We start from the raw sequence: 21,445 nt of genomic DNA, 5'->3' as shown, positions 1-21,445 counted from the left end.
TGCCAAAAAACACCGAAAGGAGAAGTAAATAGATCGTTCATGCTAGGGATGGGCATAATTAATCGACGATCGATAATTGATTGTTAAGAATTTCGTCGATTTCGTAATTTGTTATCAATTAATCAAATGCATTTTTTTTTATCTAACTCCTGTTTCACAAATACTCCGTATGCAGTGCGTTTGCGTGTGTGTGCGGCGAATCCGTCAAGCACTCGTTGCAGTGCGCTGCTGACCGCTTATTCTGCATATGAAACCTTCATGTGATTGACACTTTCTGTGAACACTTTTCCGCATAAACAATAGAACAAAGCATCATTTTTTTTTTACAAAACAATATATTTTAGATATTATTTGACAGACCAGTAAGTGTGGATTAAGGATGTTAAAAATCTCTAGCCTGGTGGTCAGGATCTGAATGGATCAAATCAGCAGTTTTGCAATGGTTTATTTATCTCCACATAAATAAAAATAAGCAGAGTAACTTTGCAAGTCTACCCTTCCACATTATATATTTCCTACTATGTATGTATATGATTTCCAAATAATAAACGAGAGTATTCAACGACAAAAAGCGTCTCGTATGGAAATAAATCCTCACAATATTATTATTTCTCAAAACTTTATGACAAAAATAAGCAACTGTATTCCTACAGTTATTCAAAGATGCACACATTATTCCGCATATAATTTGAATATTATACAAAAGTATTTATATAACGGCACGTTTCATATGGCAAATAAATATCATCACATTAACATAACAGCATAATGAAATGAATAAACAGACAATGAAACAGGATTGAAATATAAATTGTATTATTACCGGAAAAAAGCAATATTGCTAAAATAATCTCTGAGGTAAATGCGTCAAAAACGCTGTTACCCGCACAATAAGCCTAGATGAGCAATAAATGTGAAAAAAAGCATTATTAGGCCATGTCTCAAAACTTTATATGACAAAAATATATTTTAAATAAATGTATACTTACAGTTATTCAAAGATTCACACATTATTCCATATTACTCCCGTTTATGAGCACGTTTGTCTCTGGCCTCGCTCTGTTATGTAATAGATTGACAGGTGCGCATCTCCGTCTTTCAAACATATATAATTTTGTAATTACTACCTTAGGAAAATAAGCCATGATTTTATCATTGTGAAAATGTTTTTTTTTGCAGATTAAAAACGATTTGTATTTCCGCAATTTTACTACAAATACCATGGTTATGGTATATTGTGGAGTTGGAGACCATAGTAAATTTGTGTCTACTGTTGTTTTACAACAAATAAAAACTAAAAGACTATGTTAGTATAATTATACAATGGTAAATGGGGCTCACAAAACGCACGCTGTTTCACACATACTCTGTATGCGGAATAAGTTAGCGCTGAGGTACCTGTGCATCCCGGTCAGTCTCCTCGGAGCGGCTGTTTTCGGCGGCGGCTGGACTGACCGTCACCATGGGTTGCGATCGCGTCTGACCCCAAAACATGCTTTTATTTTTTTTTTTTAATCAGTAGACTGGTGCAGAAGTTTTATGCGAGTTACTAATGTTAGTTATTTTTCACGAGGCTTTAAGTAGCCTAATTTGTTATAGCCTAATGTTAGGAAGGCTAATATCTTGCACTTTCTTCTGGCTTGAATAATTTTGAGTTACATTTTGACAAAACCTTTCAGATCTAAGTATTATGTTTTTTGTTTAATTTAATGTTAAACATGAAACTGTTTATTTATTTATTTTGGAACTAATGAGGTCTCTGTTTAAGAACGCTGGCTCGCAGCTGCAGGTTCCGCTGCTTTAGAGCACCGCACATGCACGCACATATATGTTTGAAACATATTTTAACTGTCTGCCACAAGTTGATCTTGTAATAAAGGTCTCATCGAGGAAAAACTCGCTGTATATTTGTATTCATTGCATTTTTTAAGTATAAAAGTTAAATAACAAATTTTATTATAAAAATATTAATGATTAATCGATAGTCGATCGTTAATTCTCCCGACGATCGACAAAGAAAACTTAATCGAATGCCCATCCCTAGTTCATGCCAACGTCCACTGACGACAAGTGGGTTGACAAGTTGCTAGGGTCACTATCAAGTACAACTAAATGTAATTTTTGCTGATAATTGTCAGTTATACTGACATTTTCGCAGCCGCTGCTAAAACAGCCAGCCATTTTGTTGAATGTTTTGCCACTCAACAGGGCGGGCTCCAGCGTGGTCACACGGAAAAGTAACGTCAATGCATAACCTCTATAGGCCCGTGCGTTTATCCGTTTCTGGTGAGCAGGATGTCAGAGAGGATCATCAAAACAAAAAGTTACTGTTTTTCTTGCATATTTGTTGTTGAACAAAAGGAAGTTTTGTTTTGATGGAGCATTTTTTTATATAGATGGACAGAAAATGGGAAATGGGAAGATGATAAACAGGATTGGGATTCTTAAAAATATTTTTACATTTACTCTTATATCTATTTTTACATGCATTTGGCAGATGCTTCTATCTAAACAACTTACAATGCATTCAATCTATACATTATCAGTAACTGTGTTTCGGGAACCAACCAATGACCTTTATGTTGCTAACTCAGTGGTTCTGTAGCTTAACTAGTAGAGCACTATTAACTCATCCTTAATCCAATTCAGGACCATATAAACTTATTGATTCTAAAAAAAGACATTATTTTCTGTGTAAAGAATGTGATTGATGCTTCAGTTTTGAAAATAATGATTTCACTACGGCAATATTACGTGACGGACTTACATGAGGGTTTTCATTTTTGGGTAACTGTTGCTTTAAGAAGAGGCTTACATAAAAAGATACTTGCTGAAAAAGGTCAGCAAAAAAGTAAAGAAGCAGTACCATACTGTAACAATCACTTCGATTCACCCTCTCTTCATCATTCTCTCCTACATCTGCCTCATGGCCTGGAGAACCCAGTAGTGAAGGAATGGGAGATGCTCAGACATTTGATGTGAGACACAACACAGCAAACGACTACATAAATAGACCCATTTATTCCACCTCGTACGGATACGCCGATCTTTTGTTTGTTGTTGGAAATCAGGACAGAGAGATGAAGAAAGTTATAAGCCGCAGCAGAACAGGACGACCTATTTATGCCTTTGCTGTGGAAAAGCAAGAATGCATCGTGTGCTTACTGTAAAAATGGTAAATGTTTTTCCCTTGCAGGAAGAAATTGCAGAGCTATGCAGGGTACATTGTGACATATGGGCCCTGTGGACTAAAAAATATATGTGTGCGTAAACAGATGCCCCATCAGGGCATGTCACGTAGATATAAATTCATCAGATTTGTGTCTGTTGAAAATGAACATCAGGCGAACATTTTGACAATGAAGTAAAATGAAGTCATGTAGCCTACTTACTAACCAAGTTGCACAGCATCGATGGCCTACACGTTTACCCGTGCCAAATTAAACAGCTTTTTGTAGTCAGTTAAGGTTCAAATTCCTGAAACACGATGGTTTGAGATATGACCTAAACATACCCCATACTTGAAATTTAAAACCTCTGCATTTAACCCATGCCTGTGAGTAGTGAACACACACCCACCCAGAGCTGTTGGCAGCTATCACTGCATTGCCTAGGGAGCAAGTGGTGACTGGCTCCAAAAGGGAGTCTATCCCATAACACCCCCAAGTTCGATATGGCCAACTTTACAGCAGAAATAAATATGTTTACAGTCTGGTACAAAAAGTGTTTTTGTTCTATGTAGCTAATTTTGCCCTTCATGACAACTGTCAGGGGGGCAAATAATTTTTGTAACTCCTTCTAAATTATATTAAGCCTTAAAGTTCTGCATAATTAAGGGCGTGGCCACTTGAGTGACTGGTGAACTGCCACTGCTTTTGCTACCGTCGAGCTAGGAGTGCATGGTTTCAGCAACCAGGCACCTTAGCTCCACCCATGTCCCGCCTCTTTGTCCATTTTTGGTGATCCCCATGTGATGCGTGGTAACGCGCTGCCAAGATGGTAGGTCTGCCAACTATTGGCTTAAAAAATGCTCTTCACAAACCTACGGACGCCACGGACACTGTCCATATTTTTTTTTACAGTCTATGGTCCCAACCTGCCAGCTGTGAGAATCAAACTGGCGACCTTTGGGTTACAATCCTGACTCTCTAACCATTAGGCCTCCTCACTGAGCTAGTGTTGTTAAAGGATTACTCCACTTTCTTAAAAGAAAAATCTAGATAATTTACTTACCCACATGTCGTCCAAAATGTTGATCTTTTTTTGTTGAGTCAAAAAGAAATTAAGTTTTTTGAGGAAAACACTCTAATGTAAAAGAATTCTAAATTTCTCAATTTAATAGACTTTATTGGACCCCAACACTGAACAGTTTAAATGCAGTTTAAAATTGCAGTTTCAACGCAGCTTCAAATGGCTCAAAACGATCCCAAACGAGACATAAGGGTCTTATCTTGCAAAGCGATTGTCATTTTCGGCAAGAAAAATAATAAATATGTACTTTTAAAGCACAACTTCTCGTCTTGCACTATCACTATCACAATCGTTTGTGCTTTAAAAGTGTATATTTGTTATTTTTCTTGTCAAAAAATGACAATCGTTTTGCTAAATAAGACCCTTATGCCTCGTTTGGGATTGTTTATAGTCCTTTGAAACTCCGTTGAAAAAAACTGTTACGTTGAGTTAAGTTTTAATTGTTGGTGTCTATTAAAGTCCATTAAAATGAGAGAAATCCTGCAATGTTTTCATCAAGGAGCATAGTTTCTTCTCGACTGAACAAAGAGAGACATCAACATTTTGGATGACATGGTGGTGAGTAAATTATCTGGATTTTTCTTTTAAGAAAATGGAATATTCCTTTAAAGCACACTTTCGGTTGTGCAGACGTAGTAACTATATCGTTACTCTAATTCGTAAAGGAACACAAACTTCATAAGTAACACAATGTTTCATCAAAGTAGAATATCTGAATCCATATACAAAATACAATCATATCGCGTACCTACCTTACCAATAGCAACAACCCTTTCAGACCCGTTTCATAATGCAGCTGTTTGCGTCTCGTGGTAAAACGGCAAAGTTACCGATGTTAATTCTGGGTTTTTTATGTTGATCCAGACGTTTTTGTCGTTGTTGTTTCAAAAAATTTCTTACACTGCAATACGTCGCTTTGGATAAAAACGTCTCTCAAATCCGTAAGTGTAAATAGCGGGCCATCCGCATATTTTAAGGATAGTAATTTCAACATACTACGATTTGGGACATGCTAATTGCAATTTTGAATACTATTTAGATGTACTATGCAAATTGATGGCATTTAACAAATTCATTGAACATTGCTCTCCTTTACATTTATTTTCATGATACCTGTTTTATAAGAGCAATGAAGCCCTTGGGGCAGTGGAATATTGTGAGCATAGTCACGACTGAAGGGGTTTGCAATATTGAACAGCACCTTATTACCCAAATAAAACCTGCAGCTTAATGTTCCGACCTGCCACGCACAAAGCACGCTAACCTCTGAAACAATATCAAATCTATTCAAATGGAAAAAAACTGCAGTAATCTCACTTCAGAGTTTCTCAACATCGCCTCGAGTCATTTGCTGAAACAGAAGCGGTGCGTGGCAGAGCCACCGTAAAACCTCTCCGGTCGTCCAATCAGAACATACCTCTGCTATACTACAAAGAAAAGAGCTGTCAGTGTAAGGTGGAGCTGTAAGGGCTCAGGGCTGTGTTTGGTAAGAAGGAGCTAATGTTGTCGAGGGTTGTGCTCTGATTCAATAACGGTGGTAAGAAGTCATTATAAATGCATAGGTAGCCTCCAGCTTCGGTTTCTCGAGCTTTCCTGGATTTTTCGGTTCCTCCTTTAGTTCAGTTTCTGTCTTTCGTCATGACATTCTCAAGGTCATTGGTCCTTGATGTACTGTACGAGAATATGATCTGTCATGTCATCGAATGCTGAAACATGGGCAGTGAAAAATCTGATGTTGCCGTCTTCTAACTTGGGAAGGTTGCACCGACAGCACCCTGTTGTTTGAGCTACAAGTATTTTATGAAAGCAGTCCTACATATGAAGCAGACAGATTGGTTTCTACATCCAGAGCCCCGCGGCGTGAGCAAATCACATTGTTTCAGAGTTGCCTCGCACGGATAGATGGAGAATGGAGTGGCTCTTCAGAGCTGTCACACTTCAGCCTGTGATAATTAATCAGAGAATAGAATGAAAGGAACCGAAAAAGAGAGTGACTCATTTGCAGCCTTTTGTAAAATGCATTTTTCTCCACTTCTAGTTCTGGCTAACTTGCATCGTTCTGTTGAAGTGGGTCTATGCTGGTTCAATACTACCGTAACCATAGTCTTCATGTAGCTTAATTGGTAAAGCATTGCATTAGCAGTGCAAAAAGGTCATGGGTTTGATTCCCAGGGAACTTTTTACATTGTAGTCATATTGGATAAAAGCATCTGCCAAACGCATTAAAGGTGTCGTTGAATGTAAAACTGTATTTACCTAGGCATCGATGAATAATACGAGTTCTGTACATGGTAATGACATATCGTGAGCCTCAAACACGATTGTTTTCTCATTCTTATGTAAACCTCATGCATGCAAAAGATAACTGGAAAACAGACCAATTGAAACATAACACCAACTGTGATGTTACAGTTGTAATGTACGTCCCAACATTAAAGGACAAGTTCAGTATTTTACACTTAAAGCCCTGTTTTCAGATTGTTAATGAAGAAATAGAACGGTTTTGACTGAAATTTGGACATATGATGCTGGCCCGAGAATTTTCGGGTGTTTCTTGTATCACCTCCCACCTCTATAATGGCTGTATAGGGGCACAGGAACAATCCTTCCTAAAATGCATTAAACTTTCATTTAAAAAAGACGTGAAACTCACAGTGTTCACTGATATGCTCACACAAAAATTGCTGCAAAAGACGCATTCCAACAGGTTTTTTCGTAGTTCCCTGTCGAGAACGTTCTCTCGACATTGCGTCAGTTAGCTGACGCTATGGGATTGATCCTTCAATCACGATTACCCTGAAGCCTTATTGCACAACGCCAGTGCAGTTGAAACTCGCGCTGGCCAATGACGCTCAAGACGGCAAAGGAGGCGTGGCCTTCTTACTATAATAGCAGCCGTCTTGAGCGAATATCTTCAGTATTTTCTCCTTCACGAGCAAGTTTTACCCTGCAACGAAGATATCTGTTGAGTACGCGGATAAGACGGACGTCCCTCTTAGCGATCCAGATGTCGCGAATGTGCTCTCGGTGCGGAGGTCCTATCGACCCGCCCGATTCGCACAAAGTGTGTATTATATGTCTGGGGCTTCTCCACGCAGAGACGGCGTTGGTTGGGTCTGAGTGCCCTCATTGTGATGATCTTCCAATGAGGGTGCTCAGGACTCGGCTCAACATCGCTCTCGAAAGCTCCTCGCTGCAGCCTCCCACTGCCGCCAAGGTGCCGCTGGTGGGGGCTCAGCCACCGACGGAGACCGAGCGCGTGCCGGAGCGCCGCGCTTCCCCTCCCCGTTGCTCTCCGGTTCAGTTCGTCGCCGAGAGCCTGCGTCCTGAACCCGGAGCTGCCGAGTCTGTCTCCTTTGGGGTCCCCGCAGAGGAGGATGAGATGTCGCTGACGGCGTCTGACGGAGATTGGGACCAATCTCCGCCTGCCGCGTCGGAGGCTGACGCCCACCCCCCCTCCTTTCACGAAGAGCTGGTGCGCATTCTCTCTAAGGCCGTGCAGGATCTAGAGATCGAGTGGAGTTCCCCACAAGAACCCCAAAGGAGCAAACTCGATTCATGGTACTTTGACTCGGGCCGCCGCGCCGCCGCTCCGAGGAAAAGTGCCCCTTTCCTCCCGGACCTGCACGATGAGGTCACCAAAGCGTGGGCGACCCCCCAGGGCGACCGCGCTCGCGCCGCCGGGTCTGAGCTATTTTCTAAAGTGGACGGGGCGGAAGCCCGTGGATACCTGCACATCCCCCCCGTCGAGGAAGCCGTGGCGGCCCATCTCTGCCCGTCGTCCTCCTCCTTGGGTGGTGAGGCTTCACTACCCTCTAAGGCATGCCGCACGACGGCGCACCTGGCTTATAAAGCCTACGCCGCGTCAGGAGAGGCTCTGTCTTCACTGCACACCATGGCAGTCCTCCAGATTTTCCAGGCGAGGGCTCTAAAGGCGCTGGACGAGGGCAGCACGGACCTGAATACCTTCAGGGATCTGAGGGCGGCAACGGATTTCGCGCTGAAAGCCACCAAAAAGTCGGCGCAAGCCATCGGACGCAGCATGGGCTTCATGGTGGTGATGCAGCGCCAGCTGTGGTTAAATCTCACGGATCTCAAGGAAGCCGACAGGAAGACGCTGCTTAACGCTCCCGTTTCCCCATCTGGCTTGTTCGGTGACGCCGTGGGCACCATCACGGAGCGATTCTCGGAGGCGGTGAAGAGTTCCAAAGCCATGAGTCACTTTCTTCCTCGCCGCCCTATGTCTCATGCGCCGGCGGGACCGCCGCCGCCGAGACACCGCTCCGAGTCTGCGCCACGCCGGCCGGCAGCGCAACCCCCCGCAGCACCGCCCCCGACGGTGAGACCTGAACCGGTGGTGCGTCATAAGAGCCCCTGGCACGAATCCACCAGGAAGCGTCGCAAGAAACCGGGTCCAGGGGGACCGCAGTCCGGGGCAAAGCCGCGTTCCTGACGTGAGTGGTGTGAGAGAGAGAACGCCGAGCGGCGAGCCCGCCGCCAAGAGAACGAAAGTCTCGTCGAGCGTCCCCCTGGCTGTTGCGGGCGACGCAGAGACTGCTTCTTTAAATGTTTTTGTGTTAAATGCAATAAAAAATGTTACTTTTTCACAAAAAGAGCGTTTTCCTCCTCATCTGGTTTCGGTTTCGGGTCGCTCGCCCCAGGGCAGCTCCCACCCTCATATAAACGCGCACAGCGCACCCTCCCCGCTTTCGAACCCCCCCGCGACGCGGGGGTCGCAGAGAAAGCGGGGACGGGAAGGGTTAATGCACGGTCTCAACGAGCCGCACAGAAGCCCGTTGTCTATCGCGGTGTCAGCCGCCCCCCGGCCATCCTCTCTTGTGCCCGTAACACAAACGCTGCACAGAGCGGAGAGGTCTCCATTAGTCCCGCTGGGTCCCTCGCCCCCGAGCAGCGATCCGACGAGCAACGCGCAGCCCCCGAGAACCGAGCTACCCGTCACGCACGAGACGCTCGGCGGCACCGAGCGGTCCGATCATTCTGTCATTCAACCGCTATCACTGCGCTTAGATGCATGGCGTGCCATTCCCAACATATCGGAATGGATGCTGAACATTATTCAGAAAGGATATTCTCTACAGTTTCGACGCAGACCTCCCCGTTTCAACGGCGTGATAGCGTCAACGGTCCGGGCTCAAGACGAGTCGATATTGTATCAGGAAAACTGCAATCTCCTCGCCAAACGAGCAATAGAGTCAGTTCCGATGCAAGAGAGAGAGAGCGGTTTTTACAGCCGGTACTTTGTCGTCCCGAAAAAAGACGGCGGTCTCAGACCGATCTTGGATTTGAGACTAATCAACAAAGCATTACACAAACGTGCTTTCAAAATGACTACACTGAAACAGATCCTCGCCCACATTCGGCCCGGGGACTGGTTTATTTCAGTGGACCTAAAGGATGCTTATTTTCACATTCAGATCGCCCCGCACCACAGGCGCTTTCTGAGATTTGCATTCAAGGATGCTGCATACCAGTTCACGGTCCTCCCGTTCGGTCTAGCGCTCGCCCCGCGCACATTCACGAAATGTATAGACACGGCGCTGTCCCCGCTGAGAGCGAGCGGCATTCGCATCCTGAATTATCTGGACGATTGGCTGATCTTAGCACAATCCAGAGAGGTGCTCATCAGCCACAGAGACGCAGTACTTTCGCATTTAGACAGCCTCGGTCTACGTGTGAATTTGCAGAAGAGCGCTCTATCTCCAACGCAGGAGATCGCGTTTCTAGGCGTACGTCTCGACTCGGTCTCAATGAAGGCTTTCTTATCAGAGGAGCGCAAACGAGATCTGACGTCTGCTCTGAATGTATTCAGCCACGGATGCACTGTGCCACTGAAACGATTTCAGAGACTTTTAGGCTTGATGGCGGCAGCCTCCCCGGTTTGCCCGCTAGGTCTGCTGTATATGCGCCCGTTACAGCTGTGGTTACGATCCAGAGTGCCCAACAGGGCGTGGATATCGGGACGAGCGCGCATTACAGTTACGAACGGATGTATGCGAGCGCTGAGACCCTGGTTCAATCCCAACCTGTTCAGCGGGGGTGCTCCACTCGGGCTGGTTACGAGACTGAAATTAGTCACGACGGACGCGTCGTTAACGTGCTGGGGAGCCCTGTGCGATGGCGTCCCGGCTTCTGGCTCCTGGTCGGAGACGGAGCGGTTATGGCATATACACCGTCTAGAGCTCAAAGCCGTCCTTTTAGCACTGCAGAGCTTTGCGACGCTGATCGGGGGCCATCACGTTCTCGTCCGGACGGACAACACTACGGTGGTTTCATACATAAATCGCCAGGGAGGAGTGCGCTCCAGGCCGCTGTTCAGACAGGCAGAAACGATACTGTTGTGGGCGGATCGTCATCTCCTTTCAATAAAAGCGACGCATGTACCGGGCAGCATGAACTGCGGAGCGGATATGCTGTCGAGGAACGGCATTCCCCAAGGGGAATGGAGATTGAACCCCCTATCTATCGAGCTGATCTGGAGTCAGTTCGGGAAAGCAGAAGTGGATCTGTTTGCGTCCGAGGAAAACACACACTGCCCGCTGTTCTTCTCGTTGACGAGCTCTCCTCTGGGCGGAGAATCGCTGTCGTTGCCGTGGCCGAGAGCCAGCAAATATGCGTTTCCCCCATAAAACTGCTGCCGTCAGTTTTACACAAGATCAGAGAGGAAAGAGCATCAGTGACACTAATCGCCCCGTACTGGCCGAACCAGCCGTGGTTTCCCGAGCTGTTGGAACTGTCAACGGCTCCCCCGTGGCCGATTCCATTGAGACGAGACCTACTCTCTCAGGCGAACGGATCAATCTGGCACCCCAGCCCCGAGAAGTGGAAACTTCACGCGTGGAAGGTGTGTGGGAACCGCTAACAGACGCGGCGCTGCCGCAGAGTGTGGTCGATACGCTGATGCAATCGCGTGCCCCCGCTACAAGACGGTTATATGCCCTTAAGTGGTCGGTATTCGCGGTGTGGTGTAAAGAAAAAGAGTTTGACCCGGTGAACTGCTCCGTGTCAGCTATTCTATCCTTTCTACAGCACAGAATGGATACGGGAAGCATGCCCTCCACCCTTAAAGTATATGTTGCTGCCATCGCAGCTTTTCATACTGAGATTGGGGGGGCTCGGTGGGCAAACACGAGCTCATAACGAAGTTTTTACAGGGTGCACGGCGCCTCAGACCTTCTCGCCCACCCACCGTACCGTCTTGGGACCTGGCCTTGGTCCTGAAAGCACTAACTCTTCCTCCGTTTGAGCCTATTCTAACAGTAGGTTTGAAGGAGCTTTCTCTAAAAACTGTGCTTCTGCTGGCTTTGGCTTCAGCTAAGCGCATAGGAGATCTGCATGCACTCTCTGTGAATGCTGAATGCTTACAATTTGGACCAGGGGACTGTAATGTCACGTCAAAACCCAAAGCGGGTTATGTGCCTAAATCGCTATCCACGCCATTTAGAGCGCAGGTTATTTCTATCCCCGTCTTCTCCTCGGATGACGCGGCGACTACTAACGCGATCGTACAGAGTGAGCTTTGCCCGGTAAGAGCGCTAAAAGCTTATATTGATCGCTCGGCGCCGTTCCGGACAGCGGAACAGCTGTTTGTTTGTTTTGGAGGCAGCGCCAAAGGACGCCCAGTTTCCAAGCAAAGACTTTCGCACTGGGTGGTTGATGCTATTTCACTGGCATACTCTAGCCAAGGAGTGCGTTGCCCTTTGGATATTAAAGCCCATTCTACGAGAGCTATTGCATCGTCATGGGCTTGGTATAAAGGCGCATCTATTCAGGATTTATGCTTGGCAGCTGGCTGGTCGTCTCAGAACACCTTTGCTAGGTTTTACAATCTGGATGTCTCCTCATTGGCTTCCCGAGTGCTCTCGGTAAACACGCCCTCTACCTCCAGTGTCTGACATACCTGATGGTTTCTATCAGGTCGTGTGTGAGGGGCGGCGCTACGGCGACGCCGACTTGAGAATACCTTAGTGCCGGGCGCTGCTCGCCCGCTGAGTATTCGATTTATTCACTACGAGAATTCCACCATGTATTGGTTTTTGTGGATTATCACTTGCATTTCTGACGCCGGGAATCACCCGCTCCCTGGATGCTGAGTCATATGAATACTGCATGTGGATTATATTTTACAAACTTCAACGCCGGATCTCGTCCGCCCGTTGGACAAGTCAACATATGACTGCAAGAGTGCTGTGTTCACTGCCGCCAGTCCAATGATCTAAACTCTTCTACAACTTGTGCGCCGGACGCCGTCCGCTCGCTAGGTATGTTGTTTAATTCTTTAGCGTTTACTTCTTACCCGCTTAATGTGGTGTTACGCTAGTACGCTGACTGGCTCTGTTATGGTTTTTGGCTGGTGCTTAGTACGATATGCCGCTATCGGCTGGTCATTTGAGATTGTTGCATGCTGTTTGCTTCGTTATGCTTGGCCTATCTTGCCGTATGCACGGCGCGGTTCTATACAATCTCCCATAGCGTCAGCTAACTGACGCAATGTCGAGAGAACGTTCTCGACAGGGAACGTCTCGGTTACTATCGTAACCTCGGTTCCCTGAGAGAACGTGAACGAGACATTGCGTTAGCTGCCGTGCTCACAGCTTCGTAGGCTGTACGCTCGTTCAGTCGTTTTTACTGAAGATATTCGCTCAAGACGGCTGCTATTATAGTAAGAAGGCCACGCCTCCTTTGCCGTCTTGAGCGTCATTGGCCAGCGCGAGTTTCAACTGCACTGGCGTTGTGCAATAAGGCTTCAGGGTAATCGTGATTGAAGGATCAATCCCATAGCGTCAGCTAACTGACGCAATGTCTCGTTCACGTTCTCTCAGGGAACCGAGGTTACGATAGTAACCGAGACGTTTTCCATTGACTAATTATTATTAGTATTAGATGTGCTGTGAGGTACGGTATTACTCTGCACCGGGAACTTTGTTTGTATTCTTGAAATTGGCAAAGGCGGATTATCGCCACCAACTGGGCTGGAGGGTCTATTATTCAAGCTCACAGCGGAAGAATATACGGGTGTGAGACGTTTGAAAAAAATAGGTCCACAAGTTTACAACGAATGCTAAAACACCTGTTGGAAAGCATCTTTTGCAGCGGTTTTTGTGTGAGCATATCAGTGAACACCCCTGACCACTCTGTGAGTTTTATATCTTTGTAAACAAAAGTTTAATGCATTTTAGGAAGGATTGTTCCTGTGCACCTATACACCCATTGTAGAGGTGGGAGGTGAAACAACAAACACCTGAAAATTCTTGGGGCAGCCGCATATGTCGAAAATTTCAGTCAAAACGGTTCTATTTCATCATAAACAATCTGAAAACAGGGCTTTAAGTGTAAAATACCTAAGTTGTCTTTTAAATTACACTTTAAAGGGACACTCCACTTTTTTTTGAAAATATGCTCATTTTCCAGCTCCCCTAGAGTTAAAGATTTGATTATTACTGTTTTGGAATCCATTCAGTCGTCTCAGGGGCTGGCGCTACCATTTGTGCTTAGCTTAGCATAATCCATTGAATCTGATTAGACCATTAGCATCACGCTAAAAATAACCAAAGAGTTTCGATATTTTTTCAATTTAAAACTTGACTCTTCTGTAGTTACATCGTGAACTAAGACTGATAGAAAATTAAAAGTTGCGATTTTCTATATTGCGATCACTATGCCTGCTGCAGCCATGTTACAGCAGCAAAGTCCTTGATTATTACGACAGAATGAGAGTATAGTTCCTAGAAATATGGGCCTAGAAAATCGCAACTTTTAATTTTCCGCTGTTGTTAGTATTCGATGTAACTACAGAAGAGTCAAGTTTTAAATAGGAAAAATATCGGAACTCTGGTTATTCTTTAGCGCAATGCTAATGGTCTAATCCAATTTAATGGATTATGCTAAGCTATGCTAAAGTGGTACCGCCAAATAGTCGGGGTATACCTTTTTTCAGCGCGCACGCTTCCGCGCAGCTTTCCAAGTATACTCCCCGTGGCTAAACGCGGATGGCCGCGTTTGACACTATACGCAATACAACTCTTATTCAAATTATTACTCTACCAGGCCGTCAGGGCAGCACTGATTTGGTGACATTAACAGTACATAAAAAACATTAGGATAGGTGAAGAAAAGTTTCCACCATTGCAAACACAGTTTAGAACAAACAACAAGACAACAAAGAACAGGAATCAAACATTATGGTAACAAACATGCTCCACAGCTTTCTGTTCTTGGAAGAAGTAAAAATGAAAGAAGAAAAACGATATTGTGTGTGTGCAAATGCTGTCTATTTCCTTTGTTTAATTGTTTGTAGTGGAGTGTCCTGTCTAAATATTTTCACGCGCATGCGCTGTTGTACGTGGACTGTACACGGACTGTCTGCGCGGTCTCAAATTTTGGGCTGCAAGTGGATGGTCCGTGCGGACGACCACAGACCCTCCTGATGACGAAAATGACGTCATGTGGACGGCGCGCATACGCGGACGTCCCTAGTATACTTTCGGCTAAACCTGGAGATCAGCTGAATGGATTCCAAAATGGTAAAAATCAAAGAAAATGAGCATATTTTCAAAAAAAATGCAGTGTCCCTTTAAGTTAAGTACAATGTTGTTACAATGCTAAAAACAAGAATTAGTACTATATGCTATTTAATGCTATATGCTAATGTTTAGGCTGAAGTTCTACTACTGATGTTACAGTTACGTTTTGTAGGTCCGTACTGAAAAAAACACAAACTTACCACTCAGAAACGCCCATTAACAATCTCCAAACAATTAATTATTCCTCAAATTCTGTATCTTTATCTGATACAGGCTCAAACATAAGGCTCTGAGAAACAGCCAATCAGAGCAGAGCTCAACATTATTATTCATGATCCTTTCAAATAATGTAGTAATAGACTATTTCACTCTAAAGGCAAATCCATGTAAAACCATCTCTGGATAATTTTTGCACTTAATAAAGTCACATACCTTCTATGTAGATATCAGAGAACAATTAAACATATGTTTTCAATGCATTCTTTGGCACCTCTAATGTAAATGTAATGTTAATGGTCCAGTCTTGAATATCAAGTGCCATTATTTATAATAACAAACTGCGTTTGATAGAATAAAACTACATCTAAATTTACAGCATAACTGTAACAAAATATGTATGTGGAGAGGAAGAAGGCGGAAACCGGAACACATTTAACATTTTACTATCTACATAAACACAATAACAAAACGCAAGTAAAAGCCGGCAGCCCCTCACGGACGACAAACAAAACATCAAAAGGCTTGGTCCTCTCTCGTCCTCCACCGTCATCATTCCTACATTTATACTTCCGGACTCCTCCGTGGGATACGGTGTGCCTCACAGGTGATGCTCATTAACAATCGCATCACCGGTCTCGCACCGCTCCCACGGATCTCGCCCGCCCTGCTCGTCACAATAACATAACACAATTCAAAGTGGCTGCACAACAATAATATGAAACTATTAAATGATTCCAAATTCAATTACTTTAGTATTTACATAGTAAATGGCTTTGTGTACACAGCTTGTATTATTATTTTTATTATCTGGTTCTGTGGACTAGCTGCACCCGTTGGTTAGATAGATGCCAAGATGCCTGTGTGTGTTTTGTTGCAAGTCTAAATATGAGCCCGTCTCCGTGTTGCGCGTCAACAGACCTTGGCAAATTGTAGAAAAATTCCTGACCTTGATTCGGAACGAGCGAAAACAAAAACGGGTGGTTTTATCGTTCAGCCGAACCTCCAGAGCCACCTTCCCCCCACCTCCTCAACAACTGCGGTGCATGTGCCTGTTTGGGATGGAGAGCTTGCGTATCTCACTTTGACAGCTTGTCAGGCTACCCCATGATAATGAATTTCAAATGCTAGATGTGCTTTGTGTAGCCAGGAGCCAGCGTATGTTCTTGCGCTATTTGTGCTCTAGGAGGGTCCTGTCTTGAAGCAATGGCGTGTGTAGATGTTTAATACGAGCTGTATCGTGAGTTGTGATTCATACCTTCTAATGGTTTTACTTGTGAATTCATATTCGTATATGACCATCTGACCAGATTTATTAGGCTGCTGTATGTCACAGTTGGCACATATCAAAAAACGTGACCTGTCATACTTTGCTTTTGTCTGTCTCTCTCTCTCTTTCTCTCTGTCTTTTCTTTTGTCCCTAAAGGTCAGATGATTTAGGAAGCTTTGTGTATCCGTGAGATATTCATAGAGCGGTTGAATTCTGGGATAGATTTCTGCTGTTGATTCACCACCGTATCCACCATTTTGTGTTCTTTTTCTCTCATCCTTCAGAACAACTTTTCCCTCGTTTTAGTTTGTCCTTTAGTTGGTTTGCAGACATACACTTTGTTTTCTTCTACCGTTTGTTTCCTCGCAGTGAGTTTGTGCTTCTCATTTAATTTCCTTCTCTCCCCTGAGTAAAATGTTATTGCTCTGAAATAACAGGAAACTTTACTGGGGTTCTCTTTTGTTTCAATTAAATATCAACTTTGTCTTGAATGCTTCCTCTAATACTCCTTTACAAAAACAATGGACACAAATAAGAGGATTGTTGAAGTTGTTGGGATCGAAGCAAAGCTTAGAGCGAAGGTCTTCAACCTTTTTTAGGCCAAGGACCTCTTGGGTAGAAAGAAGGAGCGAGGACCCAATTAAGTCTGGATTTACGTACTTTGTTATGATTTTTAAATTACAAAGATATTCAAATAATATATATATATATATACTTTTATCATAATACAAAACATTATTAATTTACTGAATAGATTTTAATGTGGTATTTTTAATTTTAACATTTAAATCAAGTTTTAATTAAAATGTTTAGGCCATTTATGCATTTTGTTGGATGCTTAATTTCATGACCCCCCCCCCCTCCATTTTTTTTATTTAAACAATATTTGTTTAAATATATTGAAGAAGCAAGTGAACAGGGCTGCAAAAATGTACAAATAACAAAAAATATAAAGATTTATTGCAGATATCTTAAAGGGACGTTGCACTTTTTTTGAAAATATGCTCACTTTCCAGCTCCCCTAGAGTTAAACATATGTTTTATACCGTTTTGGAACCCATTCAGCTGATCTCAGGGTCTGGTGCTACTACTTTTAGCATAGCTTAGCACAATCCATTGAATCTGATTGGACCATTAGCATCTTGCTAATGAAGAGTTTCAATATTTTACATATTTAAAACTTGACTCTTCTGTAGTTACATCGTGTACTAAGACAGACAGAAAATTAAAAGTTGCGATTTTCTCTCATTCTGGTGTAATAATCAAGGACTTTGCTGCTGTAACATGGCTGCCGGAGGCTCAATGATATTACATTGTAACTACAGAAAAGTCAAGTTTTAAATAGGAAAAATATCCAAACTGTTATTTTTTAGCGCGATGCTAATGGTCTAATCCGATTCAATGGATTGTGCTTAGCTATGCCAAAAATGCTAGCGCCAGACCCGGAGATCAGCTGAATGCATTCCAAAACGGTAAAAATCAAATGTTTAACTCTAGGGGAGCTGGAAAATGAGCATATTTTCAAAAAAAAGTGGAACGTCCCTTTAAGATATCTTATTTGCGATAAATCTTTATATTTTTGTAAGTTGTACATTTTTTCAGTCCTGTTCACCTGCTTCTTCAATATATTCATATTTTTACAAATTGTTACAGTTGTTCTCTCTTTTCGGTTTTCCTACAGCCTCCTTGGAGAGTTCACCATAACCCGAGTATTCTTGGAGACTCACCCGTCCTCTCCAACAGCCACAGCACACGCCAGCCCCACTTCTCTACAATCTCCCGAACTAAACATCTTCAGGTCTGGACCACACCCGAACAAACAGTCCTATAATAGATCTAACTCACCCCCTACAGTCTATCAAAGAAATCCTTGGAGTATCACCTGGACTACTTCTGTTCTGGACAATGAAAGACTTGCTGCTGAATCAGCTTGTTTGTTTTCTGTAATCTCCTGAAGTGTAGCACTTTAAACTCTTTCTTCCTGCCAGTGTTCAACACACGGCCTGTTAGCAAATACGTGCAGACAAGCATGATGCTCTATAACACACACCCCTGAACTTCCAGTAACACTACAGATGGGGTAGTGAACATCTATCTATCTATCTATCTATCTATCTATCTATCTATCTATCTATCTATCTATCTATCTATCTATCTATCTATCTATCTATCTATCTATCTATCTATCTATCTATCTATCTATCTATCTATCGTGGAAGAGCAGCATTCACCCTTTGCACGTCTGAATATTACTTGTCTCTTCCTCTCTCTCTCTCTGTCTTGCCATCTAGTATAATGTAAAGTGTCTGGTTGGCTTGTTTGGTGAGTTGTCTCTTTGTCTTTATATGTCCCCAAGCTTAAATTCCCTCATCATTTTTCAAAAGCAGAGCTCATTATTACATATATCCCTTACCTGAACTGCACTGTGACTGTGACAATCCCACTCTTCCATAGGAAGGTACAGTCAGCCCGATTACTGGACCAAATGTATTCACCCTCATCTCATGATGATACAGAGTCAGTGTTGGAGTTTTTGATTCATGGTGGAATTAAATTGAATAGGATGAAGCAACCGTATAACTGTGAAGCATCAAAAATAGGAAATTTTTACGTTTCGTAAAAGAAGAAAGGAGAAAAGACTGGGAAAAGCAGATGATACGCCTCTCTGAAGATCACTGTGTCTGTTCCTTTTCATCTTTCTGTTGAGGAAAACAAAGAAAGATGTATTGTGCGAACTGAAATGGCATTGCTAAAGACACAGTTTAGCTACCATTTATTTTCATCCTCATTTAAATGAGACTTATTTGGGACACAAATGAAGTAATGTACAAGCTGCTCTTTTTCTGTACAATAAAAGTAAATGGTGACTAAGGCTTTCATCATAGATATGTACACTAGATGCTGCCTTGGCTACGGCAGTTCATTGGACCGAATGCGTCAACTAGAGGGGTGATTCTCACGAAACCATTGAAACACCACGGCACTAATGATTTTAGCTTTAAAATGTGTAATATAGTAACATTAAAAAGCATCAGAATTAACACAATACTGTGTTCTACCTTGCACAATGTGTGATTTCAACATAAGAATTTATAATTGGAAATTTTATCTCATTTTCTGCTGAAATTCTCATTACCGCAATGTGTCCGGCTGTGTTTGAACATGCGTTATGTTGTAATTTAATCAAATTAACACAAAAATATTAGGAAAAAAAATAAATGGATGTTTACTACTACTTTAGATGACAGAAAAAATATCTACTGAATATACATGTATAATAATAATGAAGAAAAATTAGGAAAATGATGTGTCCATGCCTGATGTTCTCATCCTCCGCAACACTTTTTGAGAACAGTTTAAGCACACATACAGAATTTTAATAAAGTTTGATTTTGAGTGACCAAGCACATGGACCAGTTACTTCAAGATGGCTACCAGATAAGATCTTTTTTTTTTACAGTTAATTTGAAATATTGTCTTGTCAGAATGCTTACACGACATTTTGATTATCATTACCGCAACAGATGCTTATTAAATGTTAATTTAATTAATAGAAGCATAATACTTTGATTTTAAATGCATGTGCAGAATCTCCAAATTATGTTCTTTCAGGTTTGTCATGTCATTTTGAAAATATGTCAGTGTTGATGTTTTCTGACTGTTGCGGTAATGAGATTTTTTAGGACAAATTTTTTAAATTATGTTACAAAAAGTGTTAAATGATAAGTAAAAGTTTTTAAATTAATGTTCCCATTTACTCCAGACTTTGTTTTTCAATGTCTGGTGGGAAAAAATGTAAATTTAAGCAATTTTTACATTTTCATGCTTGACATTTTTCAAACCAAGTTTTCGTGAGAATCACCCAGAGCCGCCATCTTGAAACAGGGGATCCCCGTATCAGGGTCATTGTAGGCAATGGTGTAATGGAAATAAAATCACCATAAATCATCATAAATGCGATTTTCTTGGTTTTCTTTTCTTTCATTCAACAGTCAGACATGTATTTAGCATTTAGTCCAGGAAAAATGAAAGTTTTGATATTATGAAAATCTACTTTTTCTAACTATAATGCATAGTGCTAGTAGGCCTAACATCCATACGCAGCACAAAAGTCCTGGCATCTTCCATGTACAGGCGGAGATAGCAGCTTAGCTACTTCGACAAGACCCCTGTTCCAAGATGGTGGCGGTTTTGACGCATACTTAAACCCCCAAGGCGACAACTAGTGTATATATCTATGGGCTTTCATAAGTTGCCATTTGCTTTAATTTGATAGAAATAATTTTTTTTTAACTTTCTATTTCTGTTCCAAAAAATGAGTGTCATACAATTTTAAAACGTGAACTTGATTACATTTGGGTGTATTGTCCCTTCAAAGGAGATTGTAAAAGAGATTAAATGTGTGTACCTGTAGGAGTCTTGATCTTCCCATTCACTGTACAGAGATCCTCACAAAGCCATCACTGTTAATATGGCATGGCCATTCACTGTTACCTTTTTAACTCGGAAGCACATGGAAACCGAATGAACCGAACTGTGTTTTTTACCCTTTGATCATTGCTACCTTTGTATCAAACCTCCATTAGCTACACAGGCCTTGGGCGTCGATTTGGGTTCTCGCCACAATTGTAGCATGACACCGCAATATCACACATCTACCGCAAAGGCGCCAACCTGGCCACCAACAGGGAGGTCCATGACGGTGCAGACCGACCATTGATTAACTGGGTCGGCTCCAGTTGTTTTGAGGGCTACAGTAATAGATTGCATGCGGCTGTTTGATGGAAGGTTTGCCTTACAAGATGCTTTAGATTGGAATCAGATCCAAAAATTGAGTGTGATCGATTAGACCTCGTCGATTAGATCACTGCGCCTGGCTAGCAGGATGAAGTCAATAGAGAGAATCCGGGGAAAAGCATGTTCCAATTAAAAACTACTAGCTACCATTTCATGCCTTTGTGGGGGTTTTTAATCACCTGGTGGGCTTAATGCAGCTTCTGTTGCTGAAGGAACACTTAAAGGGCTGAGGGGGTGAAACGAAAAACAGTCGTTGATTTATTAGCTGCTAAACTAGTATAGATCTTACTATATTGAGAATTTGGTTCTTTAGATAGTGGCTTAAAAATTAAATCGCAGTGTTGCCGTAACCATGATTCAGGGTTTATTG

The 21,445-nt window shown here is 42.7% G+C and overlaps 1 protein-coding gene across 2 annotated transcripts in view; it reads left to right on the top strand.

The window, feature by feature from the left end:
- samd12 (sterile alpha motif domain containing 12) overlaps positions 1 to 18,203 on the top strand; it is a 119,633-nt gene extending 101,430 nt beyond the window's left edge. For both annotated transcript variants that reach the window (XM_055220304.2, XM_055220302.2), the window contains exon 5: positions 17,960 to 18,203. In XM_055220304.2, coding sequence (XP_055076279.1) covers positions 17,960 to 17,982 — 23 coding nt within the window. In that variant the 3' untranslated portion in view covers positions 17,983 to 18,203. The remainder of the gene's footprint in view (positions 1 to 17,959) is intronic.
- Positions 18,204 to 21,445: the final 3,242 nt, after the last annotated feature.

This window comes from Misgurnus anguillicaudatus, chromosome 20, assembly GCF_027580225.2.
Source record: "Misgurnus anguillicaudatus chromosome 20, ASM2758022v2, whole genome shotgun sequence".
Taxonomy (NCBI): domain Eukaryota; kingdom Metazoa; phylum Chordata; class Actinopteri; order Cypriniformes; family Cobitidae; genus Misgurnus; species Misgurnus anguillicaudatus.
This window is presented reverse-complemented; position numbering and strand designations above follow the sequence as displayed.